General features: G+C 47.7%; 2 protein-coding genes across 2 annotated transcripts; one reads left to right on the forward strand and one right to left on the reverse strand.

Annotated features, from left to right (window-relative positions):
- The first annotated feature begins 596 nt into the window (after positions 1-596).
- On the forward strand, positions 597-7837 carry LOC120099304 (doublesex- and mab-3-related transcription factor C1-like). Its single transcript, XM_087600986.1, has 9 exons — positions 597-712; positions 820-1004; positions 2502-2675; positions 2818-2969; positions 3303-3361; positions 3675-3796; positions 4662-4725; positions 4913-5030; positions 7317-7837. The coding sequence occupies exons 2-8, from the start codon at positions 847-849 to the stop codon at positions 5024-5026; spliced, it is 843 nt and encodes a 280-aa protein (XP_087457112.1). The 5' UTR covers positions 597-712; positions 820-846; the 3' UTR covers positions 5027-5030; positions 7317-7837.
- A 6596-nt stretch (positions 7838-14433) lies between these two features.
- Dmrtc1c1 (DMRT-like family C1c1) lies at positions 14434-21643 on the reverse strand. Its single transcript, NM_001014222.2, has 9 exons — positions 21530-21643; positions 21238-21422; positions 19567-19740; positions 19273-19424; positions 18881-18939; positions 18446-18567; positions 17517-17580; positions 17212-17329; positions 14434-14954 (listed from the first exon to the last, which is right to left on the reverse strand). Exons 2-8 carry the CDS (start codon positions 21393-21395, stop codon positions 17216-17218), a joined length of 843 nt encoding a protein of 280 aa, NP_001014244.2. The 5' UTR covers positions 21396-21422; positions 21530-21643; the 3' UTR covers positions 14434-14954; positions 17212-17215.
- Between the last annotated feature and the right edge of the window lie 2363 nt (positions 21644-24006).

Here is a 24006-nt window from a genome sequence, read left to right on the forward strand (position 1 = left end):
TTTAGAGTGACTAAAAGAGACACACAAAAAAATTGAAAAGTAATAAATAAATGAGTAATAAATAAATAAGGGCAGAAAGATAAAGAATTAAAATAAAGTAAAGGTGTGTAGAACTATCAGAGAAAGTGAGGGACTTATCCCTGGAATAGAAAAGAAAAGAAAGGTCAGAGACAGACTCCAACAAGATGGCACACAGTGTTCCCAGACATAGGCGAGTGTTCTCTGGGGTTTAAGATGGCTGCCGAATGAGAAAACACAATGTGAGGATGGAAGGTGGTCCATGCCAAACCCAGACGCTTGATTTTGTGAGGACACGTTAGAGCCTAGCCAAGTAGGCCTAGGTGAAAGTGTATGCACCCCCAGCCCACATTATTTGGCCTCCAAATGGAAGAGGTTTCCGGGAACCACCCCTGGAGGGTAGAAAGCTCAGTTTGTCCCTCCAGCGCAGGTAGGATTAGTTAAGTTAGCACCAGTAACCAGGAAAGGCTCCCAGGCGCCACATCAGAGAACAGGCGGAAGTGGGTGTCAGAGCCGCCACCAGGGGGCGCCCTTCTGAGGGACCGGTGAAGGAAGCTCATAGGCCTCTGAGGCAAAACAGGAAGTGGAGCCTGAGGCAAAGGCGCGAGCAGGAGCGAGGAGCGAAGAGCGAGGAACAGAACGGCCGCTTCTTTCGAGGCTCAGCCCCGCTGATTCTGAAGGGCTGGAGTCTCGGGTAACTAACCACGGGGGGCATGAGGAATATGATCTTCATATTCTTCTGTGCCTTTCTTCTTCCCTCCCTCTCTCCTGCTCAGGTGCCCATTTCCTTCATATTTTTAGGCCTCTTCAAGGCAAAGCCTGCTGGAGATGGGAAACGGCACAGAGGAGGCCCCCTCGACCCCACCCGGGCCTTCGGCCTCCTCCACAGGCTCTGTCCAGCCTCCGTGGGCCCTGCCCCAACCCCTTCAGAGAGCAACTATCTCCAGGTTGCCTGCCGGTCTGGGACTTGCCAGAGAGCAGATGAGGCAGGTAGAGGGTGAGAGGGAAGGGAGGGAGCCATTCTCCGCCCAGCCCCAACTGTCAAAAGGTTGAGAGGACTCTGGACGATTGTTGGATGACTGGGGAGCGAATGTGTGCGTTTGACTAAAGAAGAGGGTGTGCATTGAGGCCACGGACAGCGGAGTCTACCAGATAGTTTGTCTTTGGGCTAGGTCAGGGGCTGGGACTCCACATGGGCGTCAACAAAAACCTGTCAGGCATAGCGAACTGGGGACGAAGGAAATGGGAATTAATGATGACGATGGATATTATTTGTTTGTTTGTTTGTTTGTTTGTTTGTTTGTTTGAAAATGAGAAAAAAACATTGGGAAAATCTGGATGGATTTTGTGAGAAAACTGTTTGAAGGCCAGCATGACACTTATTAGCCCCGGTTGGCCTCAGTCATGATCCCGCCTACCGCAGGTATCTGGGTGAGAGGTTTTTAGGTACAGAGCCAGTGTCCACTGCCTTCAGAAGAACAATATGATTTCATGGGCGGGGAGGGGAGGCTCGCGGGGAGGGGGACAAAACGGTTATCGGTGGAAAGGGGGAGCAAAGGAGTAATGAAGACTGTGGTGTGAGGAAAACTTGAATGGAGGGTGAAAGGAAAAACTGAGTACTTGGTGCGGGTATCCGCGAGACCGCTGAGTACTTGGTGCATATTTTTACCATGTGGGGAGTGAACAAATGGGAGGCACCAGGAAGACGATTGCCTTCCAGTGTCCAGGATTTCTCGTGATTGCCGAGGCAGACCTGGGGCTGCTGGTGTAACCCTGGAAATGGGATGTGTGGAGTGAGTCTGAGCAGACCGACTGGGTAATGGAGCCAGTGCCAAGAGGTTGTTGGCGGGAGGTGCTGGTGAGGGAGACAACATGAGGAAGACTGAGACTGTGTGAGTATAAATGGGAGATGGAGGCCGAAGAAAACTGGCAGAGAATAAAGTGATGCTGGAGGTGACCGTGCTGGAGAAGGTGCTCGCCCCCAGAGCCAGTGTACTTCGCTTGTTTGGTTGCTTGTGTTGCCTTGTTTTTTGGTTTTGTGTCTGGGGAGTGGTTGTTTTTGCTTTTTTGTTTGTTTGTTTGTTTGTTTTGGTTGTTTGGTTTTTTCGTTTGTTCGTTCTTTGTTTTTGTTTTTTGTTTTTTGGTTGTTTGGTTTTTTGTTTGTTCGTTGTTTTTGTTTTTTGTTTTTTTGGTTGTTTGGGGTTTTTTTGTTTGCTCGTTCTTTGTTTTGTTTTTGTTTTGTTTTTTGTTCGTTCTTTGTTTTTGTTTTTTGTTTTTTGGTTGTTTGGTGTTTGTTTGTTTGTTTGCTTGTTTGTTCGTTCTTTGTTTTTGTTTTTGTTTTGTTTTTTGTTTTTTTGGTTCTTTGGTTTTTTTGTTTGTTCGTGCTTTGTTTTTGGTTTTTTGTTTTGTTTTGTTTTTGGTTCTGCTCAGGAAAGAACAGTTACTTTAGGGCCATGGGGATACAGTGGCCTTTCTGCTCTCAGCCTAAGAACCATGGAACCCAAAGACAAACCAGCTGTTCCCTGCCGGCCCTCCACTTCGGAATATAACATGGGGAACAGGACTGCAGCAGCACTGCCTGTAATGGAACCTAGGCTCAGAGGACATACAAGTCACGCTGGCAGAGGCCACAGCTGTGGCTCCAGGATCCAAGTCAGGTGGGAAACCCATTCTTCCCAGTCTCGGGTCTGCTGGTGTCCCAGTTGGGCTGCATCCTTTCCAGTATGTTGTTCGAGATGGTGAGGGGGTCAGGTTCCCTTTGCACGTGACTAGCAGGAGTCCTTCAAACCCCTATTGTAGGGAACAAGGAGAGGCCCTGCTGGCTGTGGGTTCTGAGAAGAAGGGGCATAGTGCACCAATAAAGAGACGCCAGATTCGACTACCAAGAACGACTGTGCCCCGCAAACCCCTCAAACAGGCCAAGAAGACTTCTACCAAAGGAAGAGGTCGCAGTGAGTGTCATTGCCTGTGGAGGGAGCCTGAGTTTGGTTGGAGAGAAGCAGGGCATGAGTAACCCTGTGACCAGCCCTGCCACAGAATTGCAGTGGGGAGTTGGGGTAGGGTACCCTGAATCTCAGTGGGCCCAAGTAGGAAAAAGACACCCAGATGTCATATGAATGGAGGGTAGCACTTGTTTGCAGGAAGCAGAGATCTGGGGCATGGGGTGGAGGTGCGGTGGGTTGTGTTCAAAAAGTTTTATGGTGGGAAGTCCTCAGAATGGTGTTGAATGTCTTCGGATGAGGCTGGTGGGCAGCCGGTGGGGAAGAATTCTTGGTCTTTTACAGCTGCAAAGGAGAACCCTGTGTCCCAGCCTGAAGACTTGCTCCCCAAAAGTCCCCAGGAGGTAAGGAGACCCTGTCGCTAGAGTGGGAGGCTCCAACCAGTTACTGCCAAGAGCCCTTTCGACTTTGCCTTTAAAGTCAGGGTTCTGGCCTCTAACCTGTTGGCCAGCATGTTGCCTTGTGCTGACATGGAGAAATGTCACTTCTTCAGGGGCCTCAGTGTTCTCAGAGGCAGTTGAGCATAAGACTGGAGGGGAGGGGTTCTGCAGAGGTCTTCAGAGTCCTGACATTCTAGATTCCTGCCATTGGCCTAACAGTTGCCACTCCCTCCTCCTCTCTGGAAGCAATCCCTACCTTTGATCTCTGTCTCTACAGGAGAGCGCCCACGGATCTCAAGTACATTGCTGGCCCTCAGCACTTCCACCTCTCTCGGAACAGCAGTTGATGGGTCCTCCTCCTTCTGTGGACCTTCATGGGGCTTTCACCTTGTCCAACCCGTGAGTAGAAAGGGACCGTGCAGCTGGCTGTGTCTTGTGTCTGTGTGTGTCCAGTCCTGGGCTTGGTGCCACAGCAGCAGCAGGAGGGGGAGGAAGATGTTGGGAGAGAGGAGGACGAGGGGAGGTGGGGGGAGAAGGCTGCAGATCAGACCGAAGGGTAAGGACAGGGCTCCTCTCCAGCTTTGGGAGTCCCTCCTCCGGAGACTTGGTACAAGTGACTTAATTTTTTTCAAGCATCCATTTCCTAGAGGTCATTTTGGCGAGAGTATTCTGTATCTGTCACATAGAAAAAAGCACCACCAGCCCAAAGCCTGCTGCCACCCAGTGGGCCTTTAACACATGGGCACTGTTTCTCTACACACAGCAGATGAGTGAGATGGGAGGGTCCTGAAGAAACCTAGGGACATGGTGGAGAGGGCCATGGAGGCCCAGGGCAAAGTCCAGAGGCCAACAGAGAAATCCCCCTGGCTGTGCTCCGGGCTTGTCCCTCATGATCTGTGGTGGTCTGGCAAAGTGCTGGCAAGGAACAGTCCCTGACAATGGAAGGTCTCCATATCTCTTTAGGGACTTTGCAGTATATTAAAAGGCAGACACTTGCGGTTCCCTGATGTCTTCTTCACTGCATATCTGGGAGAGATTTAAAAAAAAAACTTGTACGGATTAATTTCTTAGGAAAAAATGTGTTAGGGGGTTGTGGAAGGGAAAACAGACTGTGCAGGACAAAGGGCATATCCATGCCACAAGGCCTAAGGTCTCCACAGACCTTTGAATTCCCACCCTCTGGTATTGCAATACCCTGCCAGTCTCTCTCTACAGGTGCTGCCTACCCAGCTAGGTGTTTAATTCCCTTACCTCTTGTTTCCAGATACTCAAATATGATCCCCGTGCCATGTACTTCCACTGATCACCACTGTCCACTGGAGCCACAGGTACCTGCAGGGAAGCAGGAGAGTTCTGGAAACCTGGGTGGGAGGAGCTAAGTTGCTGTGCAGGCCAGACCTTCTGAGCTCTGGGAGTGGGCACTGGAGGCAGCTGGCCACGGAGAAGTCTTTTGTGCTTCTGAGAAGAGGTGTTGGATGCACAGCTCCTGTTCTCTTCACACCTGTTTCTCTGCAGGGCTCCGGTGCCTCTGACCAGGCCACCATAGAGTGTCAGGAAACACTGGAGGCTGCCGAGGCCCTCATGACTCTGAAGAACTCTTCATGGAACTGGCACCAGAGCCACAGATAAACAGGTAGCTGGCTTCTTGGAAAGGAGCATGGGGTGGAGATAGTTGGGAGATGGGAGCTCTGTGGTAAGGTGGTCATGGCTGGGTACATGGGGTTAGTTTGTGGTTGGAATGACTTTGGGCTGGGTACCCCAGTCTTATGAGGCTGACTTCAGAGAGGGCACTTGGAGGATAATTCAGAGAACGCTCAAATATGAATCTCAAGTTTTGTGCCTAGCAGTAATTGGCTGGTGCCCTGCTGTCGAAAGAGAAGGAGTCTGAGGCCCTCGGGGAGTTGCAGGGACTTGCCCTAGAGCAGGCAGCATATCCACTGCAAGAAATAGAACCAGGCTCCCAGATTCCCCACCCAGCCCCAAGTCCCCAGTCTATTGTTCACTGTTGTGGTGGAAATTTTTATTCCAAACCCCGAGTTTCTACCCTGCCTTTGACCATTTAGGTCCTACACACAAACTTTATATTTACAATAAGCCTTAAACAGCACTAGAGCTGGGCAGGCATCCACCCTCTACGCTATTAGAATCCACGTTCCTGTAGATAAGCCCCAGTTATTACTGTTTCATCTGGGCTGCTCTTAACTCTAATTGGCCAGCCCCGATTTCGTGACTCTCCCATCCCATGATGGCTTCTCCCTCCTCCTTTGCCTTCTTCTCCCGTCATGGTTCTCCTCAAACCCACATGCCCGGGAATCTTCCTAAAAGCCCGCCTATGTCCCTTCTGCCCGGCTACTGGCTGTCGGCATCTTCGTTTGTCAATCAGAAATAACTTGGAGGGCTGGTGGAGGAGGCGAGCAGTGTCATACGGTGTCACTTGGTTCTACATGCAGAGTCTCTCCTCTCTGGGACAGCCAGGTCTTGGGGGCCCAATACTAGCATTACACTACAGGCAGCATCAGGCCAACCCACGACACACTGTGATGGTCTGACGGAGACATAGAGATGGAACGAGATTTAGACCCCATTCTCAGGGGGATTTCAGTTCAGATGTGCAGCCTGGATTCTTTCTTGCGATATATTTTGCAAGCAGATCTCAAATGACCCATCCAGAGGGCAAGTGCTTTATGAGCTGAGAAGGGAACTAAACTTCTAGTGTGTCTGGGCAGCAAGGCTGGACCTTATTGTGCACAGAGACAGATAGGGTCTAGGGAATCTAGGAGGAAGTCACCCTGGACAGAACTGCTGGAACACACGGGGCAGAATGAAGCTGGGGAGGTGGCTGATCACAGGGGTCTGGCAAGGGAGGGAGACGAGACCTAGGCCAGGGCTTCTTAAAGTTTCCTGTCTCACAACCCCTATCCACCTGAGAGACGTTTACAGGACCCCAGTATATAGGCACATAGGCAATAGGCAGGCATAAGAGCAAAACATGTAAACATAATAAACTATGAAGAAATTTGCTTTAATACAAGTCCTTGGTATACATGTAATTTTGCCATTTATTAAAGATTTAAAAGGTGCATGCCAAGGAGATGGGTGTGCTCGTTTGTTTTTACTCAAAGAGTTATATCTTGACTAAAAGTTTGACACTGAGGAGCATAAAGCATCTTCCTTGTTTCTCAGAGTTGATCAGTACCTTTAGTTTACACTTGTCAGTGCCGAGGATGCTGTTCCAGGTAAATACGTAGTACAGAATTGTACAAGTGTGTTTAGGGTCGTTTCAGAAATTGTTAGAAACACTGTCCTAATCCCAAGCCAAAACCCATCTGACAATTTTACACAAGCCTCGACTCAGCAGCTCAAACAACAGTTTTTAAAGTCAAACATTTTAAAACATGGGTAGGAACGACAGACAGAAAATATTAAAAGGTTTTGTTTTCCACCGTTAAACCATCATGTTTCTGTTAGAGCCCTCAAACAGGGCTCAAAACAACCCTCAAACAGGAAAGGAAACACTGATGCCTGAGATTGTCCTATGACCATCACATACCTGCACACGCTCACAAACATGAGAATGTGTACACACACACACACACACACACACACACACACACACACACACACACACACCCCACAGCATGGGAGTAGGCCAGGAGGAGTGGGTAGTGGAAAGTCAAGGAACTTTCCTGACATCAGGAAAGTTATATTTAGAGACCATGAGCTTCACCACAGTAGGTTTGTGGCCATGGTGGAAGAATGAGGGAAGGTGAGGCTGGAGGTGAGGAATTCAGGCAGGAATAGGTCTGCCCTGTGTTCTCAGTGACAAATGTTCACTTGTGGGAGATGAAGAAATGCGGGAGGGTCGGGAAAGGGATTGCTGATCATTAGGTGGTCCTCATACCATCCTTTCTGCCTTCAGGTCTTGCTTGAAGTCGGAGCAGTGAAGCCTCCCAGCCCATCCGTGTTATTCAGACCCACCGGCTGGCTCCACTTCACCTCCTGTTGAGCATCTGGAGTGCACCTCCCTCTTGAACTTAAGGGACCTGGGAAGGGGTGCAGGCTCCTTCAAGCACCAAGTAGTTGATATTCTGTGTGGCTCATGTCTGAAATGCTTAAACGTGCTTTGTAAGCCTTCGGGCATTTAATAAGCATCCAGACTCTTCATAATGTAGATCAGTTCCTTAGCTTGCATAGTATGTTCTTGGACCCCTATCCCTTGTCCCTTTGTGAGCTGGTGCTTTTTAATGTACCTTCTGTAGATAGCATTGTGCAATTTAATATGACCAGTCTGTTGGTGGGGTTCTGAGTGGGTTAGTATACCATTTTCTGCATTTGTCTTGTGATTGCATATGTACCTGAGCACTCCCGTATTTGTATGTGGACACATGAGAAGTTTCAACTTGTGTATTTGAACAAATAATAAAGCATTGGTAGGAGGCATTGTCCAGGTCTTCAATGTAACGGGCTACACCTTCCCCAGTGGTCTCTCTTCTGGGACTCTGACGCCGCCACAAGTTCCAAGCCTTAGCAGTGCTACCCAACTCCTTCATGCCTTCAAAACATGTACTACAATTGAGACTCTCACACCTTACCAAGATGGGCTGTCAGCATGGAATTTAGCCTTGGCATCCTCTGAACCACAGCTTAGGTTTCTGGCCCTGAGGAAAAAATGCCAGAAGATTTTTGCCCCCCCATGATCACTAGTCCCCTCGGTCCCAGATGCTCTTTCAGCCCTATCTGACCAGCATCAATTATCCTTGTAAAGCAAAATTTTCACTTTAGTGGTGCTCTTATCTTGTTAAGTACGATTCATTCTTCAGCTCCAAAGGACTATATTAAGCACATCTTCTCAACTCAACATATCACACATGCAGCCCCAATGAAGGATTTTGAAGAATCATGTTTGTTTAAGAGGACCTTGTTTTCTTGGTGTCCTCGGTACCTCTGGCTCTCATGTTCTTTCTGCCTCCTTTGTCCACAGGGTTTCCTGAGCTCTAAAGGGAGGTAATAGATAACGACAGACCATTTAGGTCTGAGTGTCCCAGGCTCTCTTATTCTCTGGATTATGTCTGGATGTGGGTGTCTGTATTTGTTCCCTTCTGCTGTAGGAGGAAGCTTTTCTGATGATGGCCGAGGAAGGCACTGACCTATGAGTATAGCCAAATGACACTAGGAGTCATTTTATTGCTACACGAAACAAAACAAAACAAAACAAAACAAAACAAAACAAAAACAATGGTATTTGCTTTTCCCCTTGGTCACTAGGTGATCTAATCTCAGGTTATTGTTATCCAAGCAGTGTCCAGTATGGATTCCATCTCAAGGAGTCAATCTTAAGTCAAATCAGATATTGGTTGGTTACTTCCACAAGATTTGTGCCTGCAAATTGCACTAGTGTTATCTTGGAGGCAAGACAACCTTATGAATGAAAGGTTCTGTGGCTGGCTTGGTGTTTACATTTCTCCTTTGGTATCGTGCAAAGTACCTTCTTGTACCAGAGACACTAGAACGTATGGGTGAAGGCCCTATGTGTGCTGTTTCTCTGATTTCATTCTCAATCCACTTGTCACTTGTATATAGGAGGGTTACTAATTTTGTGAGTTGATTTTTTATCCAGCTACTTTGCTGAAAGTGTTTATCAGCCATGGGAGTTTTCTGGTGGAATTTAGGGTCACTTGCACACACTATCATATCATCTGCAAATAAAGATACTTTGACTTCACCCTTTCCCAGTTTTATACTCTTGATCTCCTATGCCTGTCTAATTGCTCTAGCTAACACTTCAAGTACTGTATTGAATAGGGATGGAGACAAATGGACAACCTGTTCTTATTCCTGATTTTAGTGGAATTGCTTGGGGCTTCTCTCCATTGATGTTGGCTATGGGTTTGATGTAGGCTGCCTTTATTATGTTTAAGGATGCTCCTTATATTCCTTATCCCTTCAAGACTTTTATCATAAACGGGTGTTTGATTTTGTCAAATGCTTTTTCAGAATCCAATGAGATAATACGTGTCTTTTTTTTTCCTTTCAGTTTCTTTATATGGTGTATTACATTGACATATTTTTGTATGTTGAACTACATACAAAAATCAAGTAGGAGGAAAGCTACTTGACATTGATGGATGGTAGTTTTGATTAGTTCTTGAATTAAGGTTGTGAGAAATTTATTGAGTACTTTTGTGTCAATATTCATCACTGAAATTGGTCTGAAGTTCTCTTTCTTTGTTGGGTCGTTGTGTGGTTTAGGTATAAGCATGATTGTGGCTTCATAGACCGAATTGGGTAGTGCTCCTTCTGATTCTATGTTGTGGAATAGGTTGGACAATATTGGTATGAGGTCTTCTGTGAAAGTCTGATAGTCCCATAGCTCCCTACTCCCAAACCCCGGGGGAGAGAGAGCTCATCGCCCAGACAGGTGGGCACTCCTGAGACTGCAGGGCAGGAGAGACCACCAATGCTGCCCACCCCTGCCCACATCCCTGGCCCAAGAGGAAACTGTATAGGGCCTGTGGAAACAGGAAGATAGGGGTACGCAAGCTGCAGGTGCCCTGTGGTCCAGATGGCGCCGGACCTGAAGGGGCCCAGTCAAACAGATCTCTGCACCCAAATCTCATGGGAGGGAGAGCTAGACCTTCAGAGGGGCAGATACACTTGAGAAGGCAGAGGAGACTACTCTCTGCCCACATTTCTGACTCTAGAGGAAAACGCCTAGCGCCATCTGGGCCCCTGTGCACAGGGACCCGAGAGAAGGCGGGGCAGGCCCTTCTGGTTGCTGCCCTCAGGGAGAGCTGAGCTTTACCATTTAGGGCTGGATTTGTAGAAAGATATTGTGTACGTTTGGTTTTGTCATGGAATATCTTGGTTTCTCCATCTATGTTAATTGAGGGTTTTGCTGGATACATTAACCTAGGCTGGCATTTGTGTTCTCTTAGGGTCTATATGACATCTGTCCAGGATCTTCTGGCTTTCATAGTCTCTGGTGAGAAGTCTGGTGTAATTCTTATAGGTCTGCCTTTATATGTTACTTGACCTTTTCCCCTTACTGCTTTTAATATTCTTTCTTTGTTTTGTGCATTTGGTGTTTTGACTATTATGTGACAGGAGGACTTTCTTTTCTGGTCCAATCTATTTGGAGTTCTGTAGGCTTCTGTATGTTTATGGGCATCTCTTTCTTTAGGTTAGAGAAGTTTTCTTCTATGATTTTGTTGGAGATGTTTACTAGTCCTTTGAGCTGGGAGTCTTCACTCTCTTCTATACCTATTATCCTTATGTTTGATCTTCTCATTGAGTCCCGGATTTCCTGTATGTTTTGGACCAATAGCTTTTTCCATTTTACATTATCTTTGACCGTTGTATCGATGATTTCTATGGAATCTTCTGCTCCTGAGATTCTCTCTTCTATCTCTTGTATTCTGTTGGTGATGCTTGTATCTACGGCTCCTATCTTTTCCTTTGATTTTCTATATCCAGGGTTGTCTCCCTTTGTGCTTTATTTATTGCTTCTATTTCCATTTTTAATTCCTTCACCTGTTTGATTGTGTTTTCCGGTAATTCTTTCAGGGATTTTTGTGTTTCCTCTCTATAGAGTTCTACTTGTTTATTTGTGTTTTCCTGGATTTCTCTAAGGGAGTTCTTTATGTCTTTCTTGAAGTCCTCCATCATCATGATCAAATGTGATTTTGAATCTAGATCTCGCTTTTCTGGTGTATTTGAATATTCAGTGTTTGCTTTGGTCGGAGAACTGGGCTCCAATGATGCCATGTAGCTTTGGTTTCTGTTGCTTGAGTTCCTGCGCTTGCCTCTCGCCATCAGGTTGTCTCTGGTGTTACTTTGTTCTGCTATTTCTGACAGTGGCTAGACTGTCCTATAGGCCTGTGTGTCAGGAGTGCTGTAGACCTGTTTTCCTGTTTTCTTTCAACCAGTTATGGGAACACAGTGTTCTGCCTTCAGGTGTGTAGTCTTTCCTGTCTACTGGTCTTCAGCTGTTCCTGTGGGCCTGTGTCCTGGGTCCACAAGGCAGGCCACTTGGAGCAGGAAAGTTGGTCTTACCTCTGGTCTCGGGCCTGAAGTCGCTCCTCGGGGCTGGATTTCAGCTCTCCATGGAAGCAGCAACCAGAGGGCCAGCCCTGCCTTCTCTTGGGTCTCTGTGCACAGGGGTCCAGATGGTGTTAGATGTTTTCTTGTAGAGTCAGAAATGTGGGCAGAGAGTAGTCTCCTCTGTCTTCTCAAGTGTGTCTGCCCCTCTGAAGGTCTCGCTCTCCCTCCCACGGGATTTTGGTGCAGAGAGCTGTTTGACCGGGTCCCTTCAGATCTGGGCGCAGTATGAACCGCAGGGCTTCTGCAGGTTGAGTGCCCCTATCTTCCTGTTCCCAGAGGCCCCATACAATTTCCTCTTGGGCCAGGGATGTGAGCAAGGGTGTGCAGTACTGGAAGTCTCTCCTGCCCTGCTGCCTCAGGAGCGCGTACCTATCTGGGTGATGGTCTTTCTCTCCCATGGGGTTGGGGAGCAGGGAGCTGTGGGCCAGGATTAGTGAGGTTCAGGCACCAGCTAGCAACCGGAAGTGACTGGTCCCGGAGGAACTTAGCCTTTATGTGTCCTGAGTCCAACAGGCAGTCACTTGGAGCAGAAAAATTGGTCTTACCTCTGGTCTCAGGCATGAAGTCGCTCCTCGGGGCTGGATTTCAGCTCTCCATGAGGGCAGCAACCAGAAGGGCCTGCCCCGCCTTCTCTCGGGTCCCTGTGCACAGGGGCCCAGATGGCGCTAGGCGTTTTCCTCTAGAGTCAGAAATGTGGGCAGAGAGTAGTCTCCTCTGCCTTCTCAAGTGTATCTGCCCCTCTGAAGGTCTAGCTCTCCCTCCCACGAGATTTGGGTGCAGAGATCTGTTTGACTGGGCCCCTTCAGGTCCGGCGCCATCTGGACCACAGGGCACCTGCAGCTTGCGTACCCCTATCTTCCTGTTTCCACAGGCCCTATACAGTTTCCTCTTGGGCCAGGGATGTGGGCAGGGGTGGGCAGCATTGGTGGTCTCTCCTGCCCTGCAGTCTCAGGAGTGCCCACCTGTCTGGGCGATGAGCTCTCTCTCCCCCGGGGTTTGGGAGTAGGGAGCTATGGGACTATCAGACTTTCACAGAAGACCTCATACCAATATTGTCCAACCTATTCCACAACATAGAATCAGAAGGAGCACTACCCAATTCGGTCTATGAAGCCACAATCATGCTTATACCTAAACCACACAACGACCCAACAAAGAAAGAGAACTTCAGACCAATTTCAGTGATGAATATTGACACAAAAGTACTCAATAAATTTCTCACAACCTTAATTCAAGAACTAATCAAAACTACCATCCATCAATGTCAAGTAGCTTTCCTCCTACTTGATTTTTGTATGTAGTTCAACATACAAAAATATGTCAATGTAATACACCATATAAAGAAACTGAAAGGAAAAAAAAAAGACACGTATTATCTCATTGGATTCTGAAAAAGCATTTGACAAAATCAAACACCCGTTTATGATAAAAGTCTTGAAGGGATAAGGAATATAAGGAGCATCCTTAAACATAATAAAGGCAGCCTACATCAAACCCATAGCCAACATCAATGGAGAGAAGCCCCAAGCAATTCCACTAAAATCAGGAATAAGAACAGGTTGTCCATTTGTCTCCATCCCTATTCAATACAGTACTTGAAGTGTTAGCTAGAGCAATTAGACAGGCATAGGAGATCAAGAGTATAAAACTGGGAAAGGGTGAAGTCAAAGTATCTTTATTTGCAGATGATATGATAGTGTGTGCAAGTGACCCTAAATTCCACCAGAAAACTCCCATGGCTGATAAACACTTTCAGCAAAGTAGCTGGATAAAAAATCAACTCACAAAATTAGTAACCCTCCTATATACAAGTGACAAGTGGATTGAGAATGAAATCAGAGAAACAGCACACATAGGGCCTTCACCCATACGTTCTAGTGTCTCTGGTACAAGAAGGTACTTTGCACGATACCAAAGGAGAAATGTAAACACCAAGCCAGCCACAGAACCTTTCATTCATAAGGTTGTCTTGCCTCCAAGATAACACTAGTGCAATTTGCAGGCACAAATCTTGTGGAAGTAACCAACCAATATCTGATTTGACTTAAGATTGACTCCTTGAGATGGAATCCATACTGGACACTGCTTGGATAACAATAACCTGAGATTAGATCACCTAGTGACCAAGGGGAAAAGCAAATACCATTGTTTTTGTTTTGTTTTGTTTTGTTTTGTTTTGTTTCGTGTAGCAATAAAATGACTCCTATTGTCATTTGGCTATACTCATAGGTCAGTGCCTTCCTCGGCCATCATCAGAAAAGCTTCCTCCTACAGCAGAAGGGAACAAATACAGACACCCACATCCAGACATAATCCAGAGAATAAGAGAGCCTGGGACACTCAGACCTAAATGGTCTGTCGTTATCTATTACCTCCCTTTAGAGCTCAGGAAACCCTGTGGACAAAGGAGGCAGAAAGAACATGAGAGCCAGAGGTACCGAGGACACCAAGAAAACAAGGTCCTCTTAAACAAACATGATTCTTCAAAATCCTTCATTGGGGCTGCATGTGTGATATGTTGAGTTGAGAAGATGTGCTTAATATAGTCCTTTGGAGCTGAAGAATGAATCGTACTTAACAAGATAAGAGCACCACTAAAGTGAAAATTTTGCTTTACAAGGATAATTGATGCTGGTCAGATAGGGCTGAAAGAGCATCTGGGACCGAGGGGACTAGTGATCATGGGGGGGCAAAAATCTTCTGGCATTTTTTCCTCAGGGCCAGAAACCTAAGCTGTGGTTCAGAGGATGCCAAGGCTAAATTCCATGCTGACAGCCCATCTTGGTAAGGTGTGAGAGTCTCAATTGTAGTACATGTTTTGAAGGCATGAAGGAGTTGGGTAGCACTGCTAAGGCTTGGAACTTGTGGCGGCGTCAGAGTCCCAGAAGAGAGACCACTGGGGAAGGTGTAGCCCGTTACATTGAAGACCTGGACAATGCCTCCTACCAATGCTTTATTATTTGTTCAAATACACAAGTTGAAACTTCTCATGTGTCCACATACAAATACGGGAGTGCTCAGGTACATATGCAATCACAAGACAAATGCAGAAAATGGTATACTAACCCACTCAGAACCCCACCAACAGACTGGTCATATTAAATTGCACAATGCTATCTACAGAAGGTACATTAAAAAGCACCAGCTCACAAAGGGACAAGGGATAGGGGTCCAAGAACATACTATGCAAGCTAAGGAACTGATCTACATTATGAAGAGTCTGGATGCTTATTAAATGCCCGAAGGCTTACAAAGCACGTTTAAGCATTTCAGACATGAGCCACACAGAATATCAACTACTTGGTGCTTGAAGGAGCCTGCACCCCTTCCCAGGTCCCTTAAGTTCAAGAGGGAGGTGCACTCCAGATGCTCAACAGGAGGTGAAGTGGAGCCAGCCGGTGGGTCTGAATAACACGGATGGGCTGGGAGGCTTCACTGCTCCGACTTCAAGCAAGACCTGAAGGCAGAAAGGATGGTATGAGGACCACCTAATGATCAGCAATCCCTTTCCCGACCCTCCCGCATTTCTTCATCTCCCACAAGTGAACATTTGTCACTGAGAACACAGGGCAGACCTATTCCTGCCTGAATTCCTCACCTCCAGCCTCACCTTCCCTCATTCTTCCACCATGGCCACAAACCTACTGTGGTGAAGCTCATGGTCTCTAAATATAACTTTCCTGATGTCAGGAAAGTTCCTTGACTTTCCACTACCCACTCCTCCTGGCCTACTCCCATGCTGTGGGGTGTGTGTGTGTGTGTGTGTGTGTGTGTGTGTACACATTCTCATGTTTGTGAGCGTGTGCAGGTATGTGATGGTCATAGGACAATCTCAGGCATCAGTGTTTCCTTTCCTGTTTGAGGGTTGTTTTGAGCCCTGTTTGAGGGCTCTAACAGAAACATGATGGTTTAACGGTGGAAAACAAAACCTTTTAATATTTTCTGTCTGTCGTTCCTACCCATGTTTTAAAATGTTTGACTTTAAAAACTGTTGTTTGAGCTGCTTGTGTAAAATTGTCAGATGGGTTTTGGCTTGGGATTAGGACAGTGTTTCTAACAATTTCTGAAACGACCCTAAACACACTTGTACAATTCTGTACTACGTATTTACCTGGAACAGCATCCTCGGCACTGACAAGTGTAAACTAAAGGTACTGATCAACTCTGAGAAACAAGGAAGATGCTTTATGCTCCTCAGTGTCAAACTTTTAGTCAAGATATAACTCTTTGAGTAAAAACAAACGAGCACACCCATCTCCTTGGCATGCACCTTTTAAATCTTTAATAAATGGCAAAATTACATGTATACCAAGGACTTGTATTAAAGCAAATTTCTTCATAGTTTATTATGTTTACATGTTTTGCTCTTATGCCTGCCTATTGCCTATGTGCCTATATACTGGGGTCCTGTAAACGTCTCTCAGGTGGATAGGGGTTGTGAGACAGGAAACTTTAAGAAGCCCTGGCCTAGGTCTCGTCTCCCTCCCTTGCCAGACCCCTGTGATCAGCCACCTCCCCAGCTTCATTCTGCCCCGTGTGTTCCAGCAGTTCTGTCCAGGGTGACTTCCTCCTAGATTCCCTAGACCCTATCTGTCTCTGTGCACAATAAGGTCCAGCCTTGCTGCCCAGACACACTAGAAGTTTAGTTCCCTTCTCAGCTCATAAAGCACTTGCCCTCTGGATGGGTCATTTGAGATCTGCTTGCAAAATATATCGCAAGAAAGAATCCAGGCTGCACATCTGAACTGAAATCCCCCTGAGAATGGGGTCTAAATCTCGTTCCATCTCTATGTCTCCGTCAGACCATCACAGTGTGTCGTGGGTTGGCCTGATGCTGCCTGTAGTGTAATGCTAGTATTGGGCCCCCAAGACCTGGCTGTCCCAGAGAGGAGAGACTCTGCATGTAGAACCAAGTGACACCGTATGACACTGCTCGCCTCCTCCACCAGCCCTCCAAGTTATTTCTGATTGACAAACGAAGATGCCGACAGCCAGTAGCCGGGCAGAAGGGACATAGGCGGGCTTTTAGGAAGATTCCCGGGCATGTGGGTTTGAGGAGAACCATGACGGGAGAAGAAGGCAAAGGAGGAGGGAGAAGCCATCATGGGATGGGAGAGTCACGAAATCGGGGCTGGCCAATTAGAGTTAAGAGCAGCCCAGATGAAACAGTAATAACTGGGGCTTATCTACAGGAACGTGGATTCTAATAGCGTAGAGGGTGGATGCCTGCCCAGCTCTAGTGCTGTTTAAGGCTTATTGTAAATATAAAGTTTGTGTGTAGGACCTAAATGGTCAAAGGCAGGGTAGAAACTCGGGGTTTGGAATAAAAATTTCCACCACAACAGTGAACAATAGACTGGGGACTTGGGGCTGGGTGGGGAATCTGGGAGCCTGGTTCTATTTCTTGCAGTGGATATGCTGCCTGCTCTAGGGCAAGTCCCTGCAACTCCCCGAGGGCCTCAGACTCCTTCTCTTTCGACAGCAGGGCACCAGCCAATTACTGCTAGGCACAAAACTTGAGATTCATATTTGAGCGTTCTCTGAATTATCCTCCAAGTGCCCTCTCTGAAGTCAGCCTCATAAGACTGGGGTACCCAGCCCAAAGTCATTCCAACCACAAACTAACCCCATGTACCCAGCCATGACCACCTTACCACAGAGCTCCCATCTCCCAACTATCTCCACCCCATGCTCCTTTCCAAGAAGCCAGCTACCTGTTTATCTGTGGCTCTGGTGCCAGTTCCATGAAGAGTTCTTCAGAGTCATGAGGGCCTCGGCAGCCTCCAGTGTTTCCTGACACTCTATGGTGGCCTGGTCAGAGGCACCGGAGCCCTGCAGAGAAACAGGTGTGAAGAGAACAGGAGCTGTGCATCCAACACCTCTTCTCAGAAGCACAAAAGACTTCTCCGTGGCCAGCTGCCTCCAGTGCCCACTCCCAGAGCTCAGAAGGTCTGGCCTGCACAGCAACTTAGCTCCTCCCACCCAGGTTTCCAGAACTCTCCTGCTTCCCTGCAGGTACCTGTGGCTCCAGTGGACAGTGGTGATCAGTGGAAGTACATGGCACGGGGATCATATTTGAGTATCTGGAAACAAGAGGTAAGGGAATTAAACACCTAGCTGGGTAGGCAGCACCTGTAGAGAGAGACTGGCAGGGTATTGCAATACCAGAGGGTGGGAATTCAAAGGTCTGTGGAGACCTTAGGCCTTGTGGCATGGATATGCCCTTTGTCCTGCACAGTCTGTTTTCCCTTCCACAACCCCCTAACACATTTTTTCCTAAGAAATTAATCCGTACAAGTTTTTTTTTTAAATCTCTCCCAGATATGCAGTGAAGAAGACATCAGGGAACCGCAAGTGTCTGCCTTTTAATATACTGCAAAGTCCCTAAAGAGATATGGAGACCTTCCATTGTCAGGGACTGTTCCTTGCCAGCACTTTGCCAGACCACCACAGATCATGAGGGACAAGCCCGGAGCACAGCCAGGGGGATTTCTCTGTTGGCCTCTGGACTTTGCCCTGGGCCTCCATGGCCCTCTCCACCATGTCCCTAGGTTTCTTCAGGACCCTCCCATCTCACTCATCTGCTGTGTGTAGAGAAACAGTGCCCATGTGTTAAAGGCCCACTGGGTGGCAGCAGGCTTTGGGCTGGTGGTGCTTTTTTCTATGTGACAGATACAGAATACTCTCGCCAAAATGACCTCTAGGAAATGGATGCTTGAAAAAAATTAAGTCACTTGTACCAAGTCTCCGGAGGAGGGACTCCCAAAGCTGGAGAGGAGCCCTGTCCTTACCCTTCGGTCTGATCTGCAGCCTTCTCCCCCCACCTCCCCTCGTCCTCCTCTCTCCCAACATCTTCCTCCCCCTCCTGCTGCTGCTGTGGCACCAAGCCCAGGACTGGACACACACAGACACAAGACACAGCCAGCTGCACGGTCCCTTTCTACTCACGGGTTGGACAAGGTGAAAGCCCCATGAAGGTCCACAGAAGGAGGAGGACCCATCAACTGCTGTTCCGAGAGAGGTGGAAGTGCTGAGGGCCAGCAATGTACTTGAGATCCGTGGGCGCTCTCCTGTAGAGACAGAGATCAAAGGTAGGGATTGCTTCCAGAGAGGAGGAGGGAGTGGCAACTGTTAGGCCAATGGCAGGAATCTAGAATGTCAGGACTCTGAAGACCTCTGCAGAACCCCTCCCCTCCAGTCTTATGCTCAACTGCCTCTGAGAACACTGAGGCCCCTGAAGAAGTGACATTTCTCCATGTCAGCACAAGGCAACATGCTGGCCAACAGGTTAGAGGCCAGAACCCTGACTTTAAAGGCAAAGTCGAAAGGGCTCTTGGCAGTAACTGGTTGGAGCCTCCCACTCTAGCGACAGGGTCTCCTTACCTCCTGGGGACTTTTGGGGAGCAAGTCTTCAGGCTGGGACACAGGGTTCTCCTTTGCAGCTGTAAAAGACCAAGAATTCTTCCCCACCGGCTGCCCACCAGCCTCATCCGAAGACATTCAACACCATTCTGAGGACTTCCCACCATAAAACTTTTTGAACACAACCCACCGCACCTCCACCCCATGCCCCAGATCTCTGCTTCCTGCAAACAAGTGCTACCCTCCATTCATATGACATCTGGGTGTCTTTTTCCTACTTGGGCCCACTGAGATTCAGGGTACCCTACCCCAACTCCCCACTGCAATTCTGTGGCAGGGCTGGTCACAGGGTTACTCATGCCCTGCTTCTCTCCAACCAAACTCAGGCTCCCTCCACAGGCAATGACACTCACTGCGACCTCTTCCTTTGGTAGAAGTCTTCTTGGCCTGTTTGAGGGGTTTGCGGGGCACAGTCGTTCTTGGTAGTCGAATCTGGCGTCTCTTTATTGGTGCACTATGCCCCTTCTTCTCAGAACCCACAGCCAGCAGGGCCTCTCCTTGTTCCCTACAATAGGGGTTTGAAGGACTCCTGCTAGTCACGTGCAAAGGGAACCTGACCCCCTCACCATCTCGAACAACATACTGGAAAGGATGCAGCCCAACTGGGACACCAGCAGACCCGAGACTGGGAAGAATGGGTTTCCCACCTGACTTGGATCCTGGAGCCACAGCTGTGGCCTCTGCCAGCGTGACTTGTATGTCCTCTGAGCCTAGGTTCCATTACAGGCAGTGCTGCTGCAGTCCTGTTCCCCATGTTATATTCCGAAGTGGAGGGCCGGCAGGGAACAGCTGGTTTGTCTTTGGGTTCCATGGTTCTTAGGCTGAGAGCAGAAAGGCCACTGTATCCCCATGGCCCTAAAGTAACTGTTCTTTCCTGAGCAGAACCAAAAACAAAACAAAACAAAAAACCAAAAACAAAGCACGAACAAACAAAAAAACCAAAGAACCAAAAAAACAAAAAACAAAACAAAAACAAAAACAAAGAACGAACAAACAAGCAAACAAACAAACAAACACCAAACAACCAAAAAACAAAAAACAAAAACAAAGAACGAACAAAAAACAAAACAAAAACAAAACAAAGAACGAGCAAACAAAAAAACCCCAAACAACCAAAAAAACAAAAAACAAAAACAACGAACAAACAAAAAACCAAACAACCAAAAAACAAAAAACAAAAACAAAGAACGAACAAACGAAAAAACCAAACAACCAAAACAAACAAACAAACAAACAAAAAAGCAAAAACAACCACTCCCCAGACACAAAACCAAAAAACAAGGCAACACAAGCAACCAAACAAGCGAAGTACACTGGCTCTGGGGGCGAGCACCTTCTCCAGCACGGTCACCTCCAGCATCACTTTATTCTCTGCCAGTTTTCTTCGGCCTCCATCTCCCATTTATACTCACACAGTCTCAGTCTTCCTCATGTTGTCTCCCTCACCAGCACCTCCCGCCAACAACCTCTTGGCACTGGCTCCATTACCCAGTCGGTCTGCTCAGACTCACTCCACACATCCCATTTCCAGGGTTACACCAGCAGCCCCAGGTCTGCCTCGGCAATCACGAGAAATCCTGGACACTGGAAGGCAATCGTCTTCCTGGTGCCTCCCATTTGTTCACTCCCCACATGGTAAAAATATGCACCAAGTACTCAGCGGTCTCGCGGATACCCGCACCAAGTACTCAGTTTTTCCTTTCACCCTCCATTCAAGTTTTCCTCACACCACAGTCTTCATTACTCCTTTGCTCCCCCTTTCCACCGATAACCGTTTTGTCCCCCTCCCCGCGAGCCTCCCCTCCCCGCCCATGAAATCATATTGTTCTTCTGAAGGCAGTGGACACTGGCTCTGTACCTAAAAACCTCTCACCCAGATACCTGCGGTAGGCGGGATCATGACTGAGGCCAACCGGGGCTAATAAGTGTCATGCTGGCCTTCAAACAGTTTTCTCACAAAATCCATCCAGATTTTCCCAATGTTTTTTTCTCATTTTCAAACAAACAAACAAACAAACAAACAAACAAACAAATAATATCCATCGTCATCATTAATTCCCATTTCCTTCGTCCCCAGTTCGCTATGCCTGACAGGTTTTTGTTGACGCCCATGTGGAGTCCCAGCCCCTGACCTAGCCCAAAGACAAACTATCTGGTAGACTCCGCTGTCCGTGGCCTCAATGCACACCCTCTTCTTTAGTCAAACGCACACATTCGCTCCCCAGTCATCCAACAATCGTCCAGAGTCCTCTCAACCTTTTGACAGTTGGGGCTGGGCGGAGAATGGCTCCCTCCCTTCCCTCTCACCCTCTACCTGCCTCATCTGCTCTCTGGCAAGTCCCAGACCGGCAGGCAACCTGGAGATAGTTGCTCTCTGAAGGGGTTGGGGCAGGGCCCACGGAGGCTGGACAGAGCCTGTGGAGGAGGCCGAAGGCCCGGGTGGGGTCGAGGGGGCCTCCTCTGTGCCGTTTCCCATCTCCAGCAGGCTTTGCCTTGAAGAGGCCTAAAAATATGAAGGAAATGGGCACCTGAGCAGGAGAGAGGGAGGGAAGAAGAAAGGCACAGAAGAATATGAAGATCATATTCCTCATGCCCCCCGTGGTTAGTTACCCGAGACTCCAGCCCTTCAGAATCAGCGGGGCTGAGCCTCGAAAGAAGCGGCCGTTCTGTTCCTCGCTCTTCGCTCCTCGCTCCTGCTCGCGCCTTTGCCTCAGGCTCCACTTCCTGTTTTGCCTCAGAGGCCTATGAGCTTCCTTCACCGGTCCCTCAGAAGGGCGCCCCCTGGTGGCGGCTCTGACACCCACTTCCGCCTGTTCTCTGATGTGGCGCCTGGGAGCCTTTCCTGGTTACTGGTGCTAACTTAACTAATCCTACCTGCGCTGGAGGGACAAACTGAGCTTTCTACCCTCCAGGGGTGGTTCCCGGAAACCTCTTCCATTTGGAGGCCAAATAATGTGGGCTGGGGGTGCATACACTTTCACCTAGGCCTACTTGGCTAGGCTCTAACGTGTCCTCACAAAATCAAGCGTCTGGGTTTGGCATGGACCACCTTCCATCCTCACATTGTGTTTTCTCATTCGGCAGCCATCTTAAACCCCAGAGAACACTCGCCTATGTCTGGGAACACTGTGTGCCATCTTGTTGGAGTCTGTCTCTGACCTTTCTTTTCTTTTCTATTCCAGGGATAAGTCCCTCACTTTCTCTGATAGTTCTACACACCTTTACTTTATTTTAATTCTTTATCTTTCTGCCCTTATTTATTTATTACTCATTTATTTATTACTTTTCAATTTTTTTGTGTGTCTCTTTTAGTCACTCTAAAGCATGACGTGGTGTCTGCTAGGAAATGCCCCTGATTCTTGTTTCTCACAACCACATGCAAGTTCCCTGTTCCTAGTCTTTTGTCCTTCCGTGTATATGTGAGAATCTGCATGCCAGTTTCCCAGTAAACACGGTTGCAACGCGTTTGCACTGCATTCTCCTTGATTCGGGGGCATCGATTTACATGGACCCCGCTATCACCCGGCCTTCCTAGTCTTCAGCTTGGCATGGCTCTCCCTTTATGTGGAGCTGCCATAGTTTTGTTTCTTCCACGCTTCTTCTGGTTGTACCTTTTGTGCATTCCTACCTGGTGCACCTTATGTCGTCTTTATCCCAGAGCACCCTAGAGTCTTGCTGCTCTTGTGTCTGATATCGGCTTGGGGGTGGTGAGCTGGTGGGTGGATGATTCACTTTCATCTGACTTACAGAAACGCACTTGCCTCTTTAACTGCTACACTGTTCCTAAACTCCGCCACCATAGTAAATCTCATTGTACCGGGAGGTACACACATAAGTCTCGAGGCTTTTCTCTGAATCTGAGCTCATTAAAAACAGTTCTGCCGGGGTTGGGGATTTAGCTCAGTGGTAGAGCGCTTGCCTAGGTAGCGCAAGGCCCTGGGTTCGGTTCCCCAGCTCTGAAAAAAAGAAAAAAAAAAAACCAGTTCTGCCTTGCTGGGTTTTCCACTGTCACCTTGCTTCCCTAGAAGGCAGTCTAATAAGGACAGGGGTCGAGGGGCTTGTTTTGAGTTGTTGCTGATTTTAGGTAAGTGTCCCCAACGTTTTCAGATGAAATCCTCTTTTCTGGCTTTCCCTTTCTGGGCTCCCTTTGTCTTTCCTTCCACACCTCATCCTCCCAGTCTCCCTACTTCTTTCCCTTTCCTCTCTGTCTCCTTCTCTTTCTTGCTTCCAGCTCTCCTTCTTTTATTCTGTTCTTCTTCATTCCTTCCTTGCCCATTTTATTAAAAGTTTAACCAACAACCCTTCTGTAGATTTCAAACACCTATTTCAAAAACATCACAAATACTCTGTGCCTGCATAAAAATATTTATGGGTCTATTCACTCCTTTGTGAACACAGGGCCTGGCATTTAGAGACCCTTCCAAACATGGCTAGCAAAGCTTACTTTTACTTTGTCTTGAAGGGTGTGCCATCAGGGGACAACATGCACTTAGGCGTATTCTAAAATTAAGCATACAATGCTATTTATGTGCTAGATCGAAACAAGTGCAGTGTTACCAACACAGAGCTCCTCCTCAACTCCCCCTTTATTCCAGAATTCTAATCTGAATTGAGGTTTGTTCTCCTGGCCAGGAATATTTCTTGACTCTATTTCTTCTTAGTTGTGGCAGATCATTTCTAAGTACCGGGACCTTTGTTCTACTGGACACCCACCCAGCTCTTTTATATCGTTCCCTCACGGGTTCCCCTGACATGACATTTCTTTCTACCATGCTAACTTTATCTGACCCTAAAAGACCAAGTTCACAACCTCAGCTAATCACAGGAACTGTAGCTTTCTTCATCAATCACTTTATGTTCCTCTATGTGGTATGGCAGCAGGCTAAGGCAAGTGGGTACAGCAAAATTGATCAGACGTCCTCACAGACCCCAGAGTCTAGAGACAAGTTACCTTTGGGGGGATGAGCCTCCTGATGCTCTCTCCTTGTGCCTGACATCCTGCAGAGGCAAGATACTATATTAGTTAAATTCTGGACCGAGACATTATTACCATTAGGTCTCACTTTACTGCTGAGAAAAATCAAAGC

Source organism: Rattus norvegicus, chromosome X (genome assembly GCF_021556685.1).
Source record: "Rattus norvegicus strain SHRSP/BbbUtx chromosome X, alternate assembly SHRSP_T2T, whole genome shotgun sequence".
NCBI classification, from domain to species: domain Eukaryota; kingdom Metazoa; phylum Chordata; class Mammalia; order Rodentia; family Muridae; genus Rattus; species Rattus norvegicus.